The 13,698-nt window shown below is 48.0% G+C and overlaps 1 protein-coding gene across 2 annotated transcripts in view; it reads left to right on the top strand.

Annotated features, from left to right (window-relative positions):
• The first annotated feature begins 3,273 nt into the window (after nucleotides 1–3,273).
• The window catches only part of FCHSD2 (FCH and double SH3 domains 2), a 119,930-nt gene continuing 109,505 nt past the window's right edge, over nucleotides 3,274–13,698 (top strand). For both annotated transcript variants that reach the window (XM_058018637.1, XM_058018638.1), the window contains exons 1-2: nucleotides 3,274–3,464; nucleotides 5,592–5,689. In XM_058018637.1, the coding sequence (XP_057874620.1) occupies nucleotides 3,444–3,464; nucleotides 5,592–5,689 (119 nt within the window). In that variant the 5' untranslated portion in view covers nucleotides 3,274–3,443. The remainder of the gene's footprint in view (nucleotides 3,465–5,591; nucleotides 5,690–13,698) is intronic.

Genomic DNA, 13,698 nt, shown 5'->3' on the forward strand with positions numbered 1-13,698 from the left:
CCAGTGGAAGGTGTTTCTGCCCATGGCACTGGATGATCCATAAGAGTCCCTTCCAACCCAAACCATTCTGGAATTCCACGAGACTCAACTGCCTTCAGGTCCTGCAATAAGAAAGGAGAAATCAAGGGATAAAGGCTCAGCATAAGCTGAACTACACTTATGCTGTGGAAACAAGTATTTTGATAAAATATACAACACTCAGACACTTATTCTATTGACTTTTTGATAATCTTTATTTCACATCCTTTGTCTCCCCTATTATCAGCACTGTTATTAAGTTGTGGAAGAGCCATGGGCAGCTACAAGAGGCAGCTCCATCAGGATTTATCATCCCAGATGCAAAACCCTCCAGGATTCACGTCGAACCTGCAGCACTCCATGAGTCAGGCTTCAGGGAATCTGTGGTCAAACAGATAAAACATAATTATTCATGGAAGAATACAAGCAAATAGTGGGAAAACAACTGCATCATAAGCGAGGATGATACATCTGCCTGCAGGCCTGGTGCCTAAAATGCTCCTCAGTTCTGCATGCAGAAGTCTGGGCAGGATTTTTTTAAAAACCTGGGCTGGTGGAAGGTGTCCTTGTCCATGGCAGGGGGGTGGAACTGGATGAGTTTTAATGGTCCCTTTCCATGATTCCATGAAGGGCTGCACATGCAGACCCCGTCCCCTTGCAGCCCTAATAGAGAGATGAAATATTTTTTCACAGCATCTGCTGCTGCACCAGATCTCACTAACAATTTCAAATTTCCCAGGGAGAAAAGAGTTAAGACTAATTAGAAGCACTAGATAAACTAGTAGCTGGAGGGGGAAAGCAGAATTGAAGTTGCATTTCTGTTTTAAAGGTGGTTGAAGCATCTTTAAAGGCGAGGGGTCACTTTCTGGGAGCTGGAGCAAAGCAGCTCATCAATAATGAAGGAGCCGGCGATGGAGCAGCGGCAGCACTTGGGAAAATGCAATTATGGGAATTGCCTGATGCTCTGCAAACTGCCCCGGTAATTTGCTTAAGGGAAGCAGCCAAATGCACGTTAATATTTCAAAGATTTTGTTGTAGCAGAATAAGCAAAGGCCAGGAATTTATTTCAGTGCTGGGGACGGGGGTGAAAATGCCAAAAGTGCTTCTGATCAGGGGTGTTTAGTTCACACCCAGCAAAACGTGACAGGGCTGGGAGCATCCCTTCTGCCTCCTGGGCTCTCTGCATCCACAATGCCCAAAGGTTCAGCTCTGTTTTATTTCCCTTTGGTTAAAACCAACCCCCTGCAAAGGCTCGTGTCCAGGTGCTCTGCTCTCCACGTGCTGCCCTTGGGGTGCACCAGGATCTGGGATTCTCCATCAAGGGATTCTCCAGCTGCTGTCAGGGCTGATGCTCCCTCATGAGCTTCAGCTCAAGTCCAGCTCTTTCTGCCCAGGTTTGTTAGGACGTACAGTAGGAGTCCCAGTAAAATATCTGTATTGTATTTGAATATCTGTATAATATCTGTGTCTAGGCCTTGCCCTGATGAGCCCCAGTTGTTCTAGATGGGCTGCAGCTGTGATGTCCTTCACTGGGCTGCAGCTGTGGCCAGTGAAGGTAACTGGGATAAAAGGGGCTGGGCTGGGCCAGGCAGGGACAGCCTGGAAGGAGCCCTGGCTGAGCGGCAGCAACAAGCAGAAGGTGAAGTCTGTGCTGTGAAGAACTGCCCCCAAGGAATATCACTGGGAAGGTACGGGACTTTAGAAATATGATTGTGACAGTATGGGACTCTAGAAATATGGAATACAACAGGATAACAACAAGAACAGTCTGGGAAGGGAAGGGGATGGCTGCTTGGTGCTGTGGAGCACCCTTGGAGTGCCACCAGCTGTGTCCTGCATCCCAATCCTGGTGTGTGGGTTCTGCAGTGGATGGGGCAGGGAGGGCACTGCACTCCTCTGGACACCCCAACAGCATCCCAACCACAGTCCCTGTGCACCCCCTTTACTGCCCCGTGCACACCCTGCACCCCTTCTGTGTGAACCGCTTCACCCCTGGGCACCCCTTCTGCAAACCCCAAACCTTGTGTGTATTCCCTTGTGCAAACCCTAAATCCTTCATGTACCCCCTTGTGCAAACCCCAAATCCTTCACGTACCCCCTCATGCTAAACCCCAAATCCTTCATGTACCCCCCCTTATGCTAAACCCCAAATCCCTCACGTACCCCCTTGTGCAAACCCCAAATCCTTCACGTACCCCCTTGTGCAAACCCCAAATCCTTCATGTACCCCCTTGTGCAAACCCCAAATCCTTCACGTACCCCCTTGTGCAAACCCCAGACCTTTTGTGTACCCCCTTGTGCACCCCAGACACCTCCCACTGTGTGCACCCATACGCCCCCGCATTGTGCACACCCCATACCTCCTTTTACGTCCCTGTTGTGCAAACCCCATTGTGCACTCCCATATGCACCCCCATTGTGCGCACCCCACAACCTGCCTTACACACCCCCATTGTGCACACCCCATAACCCCCCATACACATCCCCCATAGTGCACACCCCATAACCTCCATACACATCCCACTGTGCAGACCCTTGCACACCCCACAACACCCCGTTGTGCACACCTTTGCACACCCGTACACACCCGCTACAAATCCCATTGTGCAGACCCCATGCACGCCCATACACACCCCAATGTGCACACCCATACACATCCCATTGTGCACACCCTCGCACACCCCATTGTGCACACCCGTACACACCCCATTGTGCACACCCTCGCACACCCCATTGTGCACACCCATACACACCCCATTGTGCACACCCTCGCACACCCCAAACCCCCGTGGTGTCCCCCCCCCTCGTTGTGTCCCCCCCCCCGTTGTGTCCCCCCTCATTGCGCCCCCCCCCCCCCCCCGCTCCCGCCGCCCCCTGGCGCCCCCCCGCGGCCGCCGCGCGCCCCCGCACCCCCCGCGCGCGCCGGGGGCGTTCCCGCCCCGCCCCTGCCCATGGCGGCCGCCGGGGGCGGCGCAGGCCCCGGGGAGGCCGCTGGGGGGCGCCCGCGGCCGCCGCGCTCCTCTCTCTGCGTCGGGATTTTTTTTTTTCTCTGTTTGTTTTTTTTTTCTTTTTCCTTCCTCCTTTTATTTTCGCTTTTTTCTCCCCCTCCCCACCACGTCTTTTCCCGAAGTCTCTCCCTCCGCCGCCTCGTTTCCCTCGCCGCTGCCCGGCGCCGGGACGCCGCTGCGCTGCCCGTGAGGAAGAGGCGGCCTCCCCCCGCCGCCCCTCCCCGCCTCCATCCCTGCCTCCCTCCCTTCCTTCCCCGCTCCTCCCGCCGACCGGGACTCGCCCCGAACCGGGAGGGAGACGGTCGCTGGCCGCTCCTCCTCCTGCCGCCGCTCCTCCTCCTGCAGCGGGGGCCGCATCCTGCTGCCGGGGGGGAGGGAATTGATGTGGATACCCGGCGCAGCACCGCCGCCACCACCATGCAGCCGCCGCCGAGGAAGGTGCGACCCCCGCCCGGCGCAGGGGGGCCGTGCCGGAGGGGCCGGGGGGCGGCTCGGGGGGGTTCTGGGGGGCTGGGTGTGGGCTCCGGGGGGATGCGGGGCTCCGAGGCCCGGGGAGGGGGCGCAGGGTGGGCTGTGCGCTGGGGGAGGCTGCGGGAGGTTCGGAGAGGGAACGCGAGTGTTGGGAAGGGAATGGTGGGTTCGCGGCGAGCTGGGGGCCGGGGGGGCTTTGGCCAGGGTGGCCCTGCAAGGTGGGTGCTGGGGAGATGCCGGGGGGCGCTGAGCACTGAGTGCGGTGGCATGGGAGGCAGGACAGGGCAGCGACGGGGACGCGGTGGCGCGGATGGAGGTGCAGGGGGCAGCGCTCCGTCAGGGACCCCCTCTCCAGCGGGGGCTCTCCAGAGGCACACGGAGGGCTGGCAGGGGGGCACTGGCTGCGGACGGCTCGGCTGCACGGCGGCGCGGAGGTCGTGCCGCTTGTGGGGGGCTGCCACGGGAATCTGGGGGGTTCGTGCGGCGCGTCGGTGCCAGCAGCGAGGGGTTGGTTGTCTTGGGGAAGAAGGTCACGTCTGGAGTTGATCCAGGGACGCAGCCTGTCCCGGCGTGTGCCAGGAGCACACACAGGAGCACACACATGAGCAGGGGCAGCGGGAATCCAGCGGCGTTCTCCCACCGGTTCCCACGTGCGATGGGAACGAGCTGCCGATGCGCCGGGCAGGCTCTTGGGGTGACCCTGCGCTCCGTGGGCATGTGGGGCGCTGCCCGCCGGGGGGACTGGCGTGGCGTTGGAGGCAGGCGGGGATGGAAATTTGGGATAAACGCGGTGCCCCGTGTGGCTTGTCTGGCTAGGCAGGTTGGTATCTGCAGAGCTGAGCTGCCTACAGCTGCTCCGCCGTGGTTTTGGGCTCGTTCTGGGGGTTGTGGAGAGGATGGAGAGGCTGTGCGGGCAGCAGTTCTGTGGGGCTCAGACCTGTGCCCGCTCTGGCTGTGGTGGAGGTTTTGGACGTGGGATTGCCCAGCTCCGCACCTGGGAAAGCCGTGCCACCGTGCCCGGGAGAGGAGCAGGATTCCAGGATTCCCTTGCCGTGCCCACAGCTCCCCAGCAGCCCTGGCAGGCAGCTGCAGTGAAGGGCTCTCATTCCTGCCTCCCGGCCTCTTATTGCAGGGGCTGACTCTGCTTTTGTCAAACAAAACCAATTTAATTTCAGTTATTTCACTTTCAATTTATTCATTTTCTTTGCCTGTACTATTTCATTTGAGCTTATTTCCATTACCTGGCTTGTGTCGTATGGGTTTATTTATTTTTAATTTGTTCTTTTAAAACATACAGATAAAACCAAAAATGCTGAAAGTTATTAAAAATAGTAAATTTTTCAGCTTGAATTCAGGGGCGTACATGTGATTTATTTTTCTGGTGTCATGTGAAAAACTTGTCTTTATGTGATGTTGTGATTAAAGGGTGCTTGTTGCTGGGGCATGGTTTTCAGAGTTAAAGTAGGGAAGCTGATAAGATCTAGGATTTTATTTTTTTTGCCTGGCTAGTGAAGAAGAGGGAGATGGGTGCCCTCTTCCCCTGTGAATTTCTCTTCCCTCTGCAGTAACAGTTTGGCGTTTCTGTCCTCATGCATGCGTAATGTGCTCAGAGATATTGGTGATCATTTTTTAGGCCGATATGTGGATTCCCTGTGATCACTAGAGGGCTTAAATACCAAGAACTCATTTTGAATAAAAACCCAGAACAAAACAATTCCAAGGTTCCCTTCCAAAACCAAATCCTTCCCAGTACCTGGGCCATTGGTGCTCCTTGCCAGTTACCAAGCAGGTTCCCAAAGTATTGGAATTTTGGCTGTGCAGGATCACAAGGCTCAAAGGAAAACTATAACAGTGCTAAAAATGTAAAGCCGCCCTTCTGAAGCCTCTCCCAGTTTGTTTGTTTGTTTTCTTGTTGAAATGTGACTCAAACTACAGAAAATATAAGTGGTCCTTGGGTTGGTTTGTTTGTTTCCCTGATGAAATGTGACTTAAACGTCCGGAAATATAAGTGGTCCTTGGGCTTGTTTGTTTGTTTTCTTGCTGAAATGTGACTTGAACTGCAGAAAATATAAGTGGTCCTTGGGTTTTTTGTAGGTGAAAGTTACGCAAGAGCTGAAAAACATTCAGGTGGAGCAGATGACAAAACTTCAGGCCAAGCATCAGGCAGAATGTGACCTACTGGAAGATATCAGGTAAGGCTACAGAAAATGTTACCAAAATTCCTTTAAGGTCCAGTTTTTGGAAGAGCATTTGAGTTACAAAATTCAGGAACTGACGATGGAATTTCCTCTTTGGATTTCCTGCTTTTAGGCTGTTAAAGTTTTGACACAGCTGGAAATTATAACTGGAGCTAACACAATGCAAACCCTTTTTTTCTTCTCTTCAATGGGGGAAATGTTAAAAGAAACTCACAAACAACATCCAAAAAAGCATTGGTCTTTTCAGCAATATTTATTTACATAATATGCTGAGACTTTGATTTGCCAGTTGTAAAAGGCTGCTAAAATTACTAAAATATTTTAAAGCCACTGATGATTTATGTCTCTCTGGAGATAGCTTTGAAAAGCACTTTCAAGCAGATTGCATTTTTTTACCAGAAAGTTACAAGAAGATATCTGCATTTATAATTTAAAACTCTGCATGGTTTCAAAACAATAGAGAAAATCCACACAGCATCACTTGTGGGGGTTTCATTATTCCTTTTACTTAATGTGATTTGCTTCTCCTGAAATTAAGGGTTTGCTTTTAACAAAATATGGTGGGAGTGGGTACCTGGCATTATATGGAGGATTAATCATTCAATTTCCTGTAAAATATTCAGCAGAAGTCCATGGCTGCCCTGCTCTTTTTGGCAGTGGATGGTCCACATGTTAATTATTTAAATGAGATTTCCTGCTTGATGTTTGTGTATTAAATGCAAGTGTTTGGCTTTGACAGATGAAGTTCTGTTTATCGGTGTCCTCCATAAATCGGAGTGTCAAGGCTGGAGCCTTTTCTCCCCCTTGTGTTTTTGGGTGTTGAAACACTTTTTTTTTTGCCTATGGGAAAGATCACAGCGTTCATTTCCTCAGATTAAGATTATTCTGGGGATCGTGTAACACGCAAATGCTGAGTAATAAGTAACAGAGTGATCCAAGGAATTTCTCCCCCTTAGATGGAAACTTATTTTTAGAGCGTCTAGGCCGGGTACTGCTGCCGTAGCCCAGGTTTTGTTAGCATTTGCTGCTTTTCAGGAGCTTATGATCACTTCAGCCTGTATTCTGCTGAAAGATGTCATGAGCCTGTGGATACAAACCCAGGAAAACGTGAAAATGCCAGCTTAAAATATCTTCCTTTAACGTAATTTAATTTCTGCAGTTAATTAAATTTCTGGATTTTAATGTTGGGGATTAGGGAGCTGGGTTAATATGTTTAATTCACTGCCGTGGTCACTGAGTGTGCTCAGCACTCTGGTTGCAGAAGTGCTGTGTGGATTTACAGATTAAACATTCTTTCAGAGTGGGGTGATGAGATGGGCCATGGCAGCTCAGTGCTGTCGGTGATTTGTTCCAGTATCAGACGAGAGAATCAGAACCAGGGAATTTGGGGCTAAAAGCATTTGCTGGGCCAGCCCTGATCCTGGTGTGTGGATTGGGAAGGGGGCAGCTCTGGGGGCTCCGTGGCGTTGGGCAGGGTGTGATGCTCCCGGGGGAATTGGGGTGTCAGCCCCAGCCCAGTATCCCATCCTTTCTGGCTGCGTTCAGGATGTGCAGCCACCGCGGTTCCGGAGCCTTCCAGAAAGCTGGAACCACACACAGCATCTTGCTGTCTCTGGAAGGAGGGTTTGTTTTCACAGAAAGCCCCTGCTGCTACCCCAAAGCATGGAATTTGAGCGCAGTGCCATTTGTTTATCGAGGCTCACAAGAGTTTGGGTCCTTTGGTAGCATTTCTGAAGCTTTTGGGCACTGCAGGAGCGCAGATTTGTGCTTGGAATTCCAGAAACTGGAGTGCTGCAATGGCAACAGGAAACACTGAATCAGGGCTTGCAATACAGTGATTAAAAATGCATGTTTGAAAAAGTTACTTTATTGTCAATAATTGCTTGGTTTGTTGGCACATAAACGCAAGCGTTCAAATCACATTTTTTGTATCGCTTGGGTTGGGTTTTATGTGCAGCTAAAGAGAAGTGATAGGAGGAAAAGATCAGAAAGTTCTCCAGCAGAATGCATCTATTGTCTGGTGTGTTAGCAGATGATTTTTGGCAGCCTACCAGCCCATAAAGCATGCTTGCAGTACCAGCAGCTTTGATATCTTTATGCAAAACTGGGGAATCTTGGTCAGGGTTGAGGTTTATGTGTGTAACTACCCTTTTTTTTTTTTTTTTTTTTTTTTTTTTTTTTTTTTTTGATGACTTTTGACACTATGTAAAATTCTAGTATTTATTTTAGTAAATACCGAATATCCATTTCATTCTTAACAAACTGTGTTGTTCCTCTGTGGAAGCTCAGTAGCACTAAAGCTGGAGTCTCTTTCCATGACTTGACAAGACTCTAATAAAGAATGTGTTGAAATGTGTTAGCAAATAGATTTAAAAATACATTTCTGTGTTTATAATCTCTGTTTGGCTCTTCTGTTACGTTTTTTCATGCTCAGTGATTGGGGAGTTTGGGGAACAAGTGGTTCAGGATGCTTTTAGGGTCTTTGGCTTACTTTCAGGCATGACATGTGTTTATCTTCTGTAGCTCACTAAAGCTATCTCCTGCCTTCACGTGGGAGATGTGTGTTGGCATTACCATAAAAAAGGTTGTCTTTCTGCCACTGGGATGGAGGAAAAGGCTTTTTTCCTTGACAGGTAAATGTAGGTTTTGTTGCTGTGATCTAGGAACCCTTCAGCATTCATGGCAAGGAGTCCTTCACTCCATCCACACTGGCTGCTTTTAGGCACTAAGTTAATTATTTTTTTGGTGACCTATGAATGGCTGAATTTATCAGAGGTGTTAGTAATATTCATGTATTTTATTTTGGTTTTAAGATTGCCTTATTTGACTGATGGTAGTAATTAAGTCACAGCCAGGGACTGCAAAGGCTCTTGGTTTGCTGGGACACAGGGATGCTTTCCTTTTGTGTGTGTACCAGTGCCTGCAGAATTGTGAAGAACTCTGTATGATTCACATTTTAATTCAACTTGGCATTTCTGTGAGGTATTTATGTGCTACAGACTTTATCAACTCATGAAGTGATAATTGCTTTACATTAAACATTGGACCTTGCTTTTTCCAAGGCTTGGGGTCTGCTTTTCCAAAGCACTTGTGGTGCCTTTTCAGGTTTTGCTGAGGTATCCTAAGATGTGCTTTCTAAAACTTCTTCACACTTGTGTTTAGCTAGAGAGAATGAGGTTGGGTTTGCATTCCTGTTTTAATTTTAGTCTGGGCTCAAGGTGTGAGGCCGGGTCTGCTGGCCGAGCTGATTCTGCTGCAGCACAGGGTGGGTGAATTCTGTGGGTCAGGGAGCTCCCCCACCTGAAACCAAGCCTTCCCTGGCTTTTCTCCCAGGTTTTTGGGTAAATCCAGCGTGGCAGGGATGGTGAGCACCTGAGGGAGCAGAGGGAAGGCAGAGCTGCTCAGCAGCAGCCCAGGTTCACACGGGTTTGAAGTCACTGTGTGAGCCCGGCCTGATGCCCCTGTGGAAGGCACAGCTGCTGCTTTGTGAGTTACAGCTCTGGAAAATTCACCTCATTTAAGTCTTAACTCGTTTTGGCTGTCTGCATGTGCTGATCTACGTTGCCTCATCCTTTTAAGTCGTTTGAAATGAGATGTAAAGATTGCCTGATTTCTGGCTGAGAAGGAGTAACAATGCAGTCCTTTCATTTGTTGGCTCCTGATTTTGGTTTTTTTCAGGCGTTTTTTCCCCTCGTTCATTATTTAAAAGGAATTGCCAAAAAGAGAGGCTCGCCATCCACTTGTGCAACTGACAGAGATGTGAATCTATGTACAAATACTTGCTTCTGCTTCCTTCCCTCTTCTGTCCTTGTGGTTCCTGCCTCCTGACACGTTCTTTCTGATGAAGAAGCATTTCTCTGTGGTATTCACCTTTCTTCTGCTGCCTTGCATTTGTGGGGTGTCCTTGTGGGTCCCTTCCAGCTCAGAATATTCTGTGATTCTGTGATTTTTCTACCTTCCACCCTCTCCTCCAAAGCTCTGCCTCCTGACAATTCCTTCCCCCTTCCGATTTGTCAATTTATTTTCTTGTTTTTTTTTTCCTCCCAGGTGCTTCATCACCTCCCTTTCTTTATCCAGTTCTGACCTTGTGAATTTTGATTAGTTCTCTATCCTGAGATTCTTTCCTGTTTGACGTGCAGCAGGGCCACTGAAGATGTGTTGAGCCAAGTGAGGAGATGTCGTGGCCCTTCCTTCCCAGTGTGAGCCCTTCCCTGTCCTGGATGCTGTCGCTGGGCTGTCCCTCCTGCAGGTGGGGAGGGAGGCAGCAATGCCAGGGCAGGATTTGTGTTTCTGTGCCCAGGATGAGGACAGAGAGCTCCTTTAACTCCTCAGCCTGTCATAACAAGCCGGAGCGAGCAGCGCAGGTCTTTAAAAAAAGAAAGTAAAAGTATGAATGAATTTACATCTGTAGCCAGCCAGTTCCTGCTCGTTTTAACATGCCGTTTTCTGTGCTCAATTATGCTGCGTGGAGGCTTTTGCTGTTGGATACACTTTGTACTCCCCGGTGGAATTTGTGCTGCTGGAATCTGGCTGGCAGGTTCCTGATAAGGTTTATGGCAGCTGGGGCTGAGTCTGGAGCAGAGACCAGCAGCAGTTCCATTTGAAATACTGCAAATCTGCGAGATCCCTGAAAGGATTCTGTGTCAGGGAAGGGCCTTGTGGAGCCGTGGAAGGAGGAGCAGATGGAGAAAAAAAGCTGTCAAATAATATGTATTTACATGTGTGTGCAGCCATGTGTATTAGAATCCGTAAGAGGTTCTGAATAATTTGGAGAAATCTCTGCTTTTCCTGCCCCCAGGCATGGTGGTGGTGAGGAGTTTACCCTTCTTCCTGTCCTTTCCAGTCTCCAGCTGCAGGGAATGCAATTTATTTGGGTTTTCCTGAACCTGGGCTGCAGAGCATGTTTGCCTCTGGCTAGTGGTGTCTGATAAAGCCCCTTTTTAAAAAATTCATCTATCCACGAGCAGGTCCATCTCTTTTTCCCTTTATCCTGCTGAGAAATGTGTCCTTCCTTTTTCCCTCAAGGTCGTTCCCTGCATTCAGCAGATGCAATCCTTGCCTCTGGTGTTTGGGGCTTTATTTCAGTGGGAGCAGAGTGATTTGCTGTGCTTACAGTTCTGAAACCTGCAACCTGCCAAAGAGGAAAGCAGCAGAAAAATCAGAAAAATTCCCCAAAACAACGCGCAGAACGTTATTTTTCCTGGGCTTGACTCACACTTGAGGCTTTCCTTTGTGTGACTGGAATATTTATTTCTTTAAAACTTCCGATCTTCTTACGAGCTGATGACATTTCTTTCCTCCTGGGTTGATCTTTCTCACCACCAGTGATTATTGTGACTTTGTTTTGTACTTTCTTTTTTTTTTTTTCCCAGGCTCTGCTAATTAGTTGAGGACACAAAATTCTTTGCTGTAACACTAAATAAGCAGAAATTTCAGAATTTTTGAGAGAAGTTGGTGCAGTTACTTCTGAATAATATTCCATATAAAGATACCACAGAATCTGTGGTCTGGGCACGTTACCTATAATTAGGCAGGGCTTTAATGAGATGCTCACATTCTTGACGAAATTAAAATCTGGTGATGTTTTGACTGGAACTGTTTGAGGGAAGCTTGGAATGTACTTTAAAAAAAGCTGTTGCCTACTGGGTGTGGAAATCCAAGTTCTGAGCAAAAAAAAGAAGAGTTTTATATAAACATGGCCACAGTGTAATGATTCAGGCCTGTCTTGGCACAGTGGAATTGAGAAATGGACCACATTCCTCCTCCTTTTTTTTCATCCCTGACAGACAAAAATTAATGGATCCCCTGTTTTAGTATTTCTGAGTATCTTTGAACTGATGAAAGTTAAATAATCAAAAGACTTTTTTGTTTGCTTTTTTATAGCAGAATAGTGCAAAAAAGGCCCAAAAAACCATTTCTCATATCAGAACAAAAATTTTTTTCCCCATTTTTTTTTCTCTGAGGTTTGCATTTGAATGAGGTTTTTGTTTTGGTTTTTTTTTTTTTTTTCTTAAAGCAATTCCAGCACATGCTCTGGAAGTTTGATTTTTAAGGACTTTCAGGAGACCCTGGGCTTGTTCTGTTAAGCTGTGGCTTTCATGTGAGTTTGTCTTCCAAGACATAACAAGAGGATTTGGGTTTGGAGTACTCCTTGCCAAAAAATTGCATTTTCACTTTTGCCTCATGCCCCGTTTTTTAAGAAGGAGCTCTTTAGTTTGCAGAAAGTCCTGTGGGTTTGATTTCTTTTTTTTCCCCGATTTTTATCCGAGCATGGCTTTTCCTGGAGCCAGCTCTTGTTTTTCACCACGATGTTCCTTGGCAGAGCTCTGGGAAGCCAGCAGCTGCCATGGAGTTCTGCAGAGTTGCTTTTGGTACAGATTTTCATGGGGACAGTTGCAGTGTGTGTTAAAATACATGGCACAGGGTGGTTCTAAAGGAACAGCAATTTATCCTTTTGATCCACTTGTTCAAACTCAAGGTGTTCTTGGGTTTACTTCCTTCTCCATCACGTCGCTTCTGTGGTGAAGGCTCTCCCTCAAGGCTTTTCATCCCAGCTCCTGTTGGAAATCCCTGTGTGAGGGGAATTGCAGGGGACGTCCCACAAAGGTCAGGATGGGCTGTGCAGGGGAGAGGAAGAGCATTCTTCCCATGCCAGGCACAATCAGGGTGGCCTGGCCTGATTCCCTATGGTGGTGGCAAGCTGTCACAGGGTCATGGAATGTCCTGATGGGTGTGGAATGGACCCATCAGGATCATCCAGTCCAGCTCCTGGCCCTGCACAAACACCCCAAAACCTCCCCGTGTGCCTGAGAGCGTTGTCCAGAGGCTCCCTGAAGTCAGGCTTGGTGCTGTCACCGTTCCCTGGCCAGTGCCTGCCCACCCTGTGGGGGCAGAGCCTTCTCCCAGCACCCAGCCTCGACCTTTGGTGCTGTTTAGTTTGGTGCCAAAACGTTTATTTTGCAGATTTTGCTGCCTTTGTCAGTATCCCATCAGGAGACCTCAGAAACCTTGTGCCTTGTCAATTCCAGCATCCTGAAAAAGATGGGAGTGGGATTACCAAATCCTACGCCATGTAAATATTCCTGTAGGGGAGGCAGAGGTAAAAAAGAGCTTGTGGGCTTGTTTTGTTGGTTTTGTTTTTCCCAGAAAAGGACTGATGTACCATGGTTATCTTGGCTGCAGAGAACTTGGTGTCCTTACTTTTCTTTTCATTCCCAGCTGGTCCTTGAGATCAGCCTCTCCTGCTCCCAGTGAACTTTTGACCCAACTAATATCTTATCTTACATGTGGTGAATTTGGTTTTCTGATGAATATGCATCTGATTTTTAAACTTTTTTTTTTTTTTGCTTAGTAAAATCATTGACCTTGTTTAATCATCTTGATTGCTTTTTGCATATGAAAGCACACAGAAAATTGATACTTACACTGCATTTATACTTTTAAACACTGGCAGTTGAAAAAAGGCTAAAACCTTATCAAACCCAAGTTGCGCTGGTCAAATGTTTGCAGTATAAACTGGTTTATAATGGCTCAATGTGGTACTTTTCTGTCTGGTTTTTATAGTAGGTTTTAAAATTTAATAACATTTTTCCTAAATGCACAGTAGGACTATATTAAGCTGGGGGCTTGTTATTGATTTTAAGCTTGTAAGTGTTGGCTTGTGCTTATTTATGGAGTAAATGCAATATTTCCAATTAAAACTTGAGGAAAGAGGGGGAAAGTGTGGAATTAACGGCTGTAAGCCTTGGCTTGTGTTTATTTAGGAAGCAAATGGAATATTTCCAATTGAAGCTTGAGGAAAGAGAGTAACTACAAAAATAATCTATTGAAATGTAGGGTTGGTATTTTGTGTTTTGTGAGAACGGTTCGGGCCAATCCCCAGTGGCTCTGGGAAGGTTGTTCACACACCCCTCTCTCCTCCTGCGCCGGCTCCACCAAACCTCCCTTTAATGAGACACACTAAACGTGCTGGTGTCTGATTTTATGAGCAGGGCTCAGCCATG

Source organism: Melospiza georgiana, chromosome 2 (assembly GCF_028018845.1).
Source record: "Melospiza georgiana isolate bMelGeo1 chromosome 2, bMelGeo1.pri, whole genome shotgun sequence".
In the NCBI taxonomy this organism is placed as follows: Eukaryota; Metazoa; Chordata; class Aves; order Passeriformes; family Passerellidae; genus Melospiza; species Melospiza georgiana.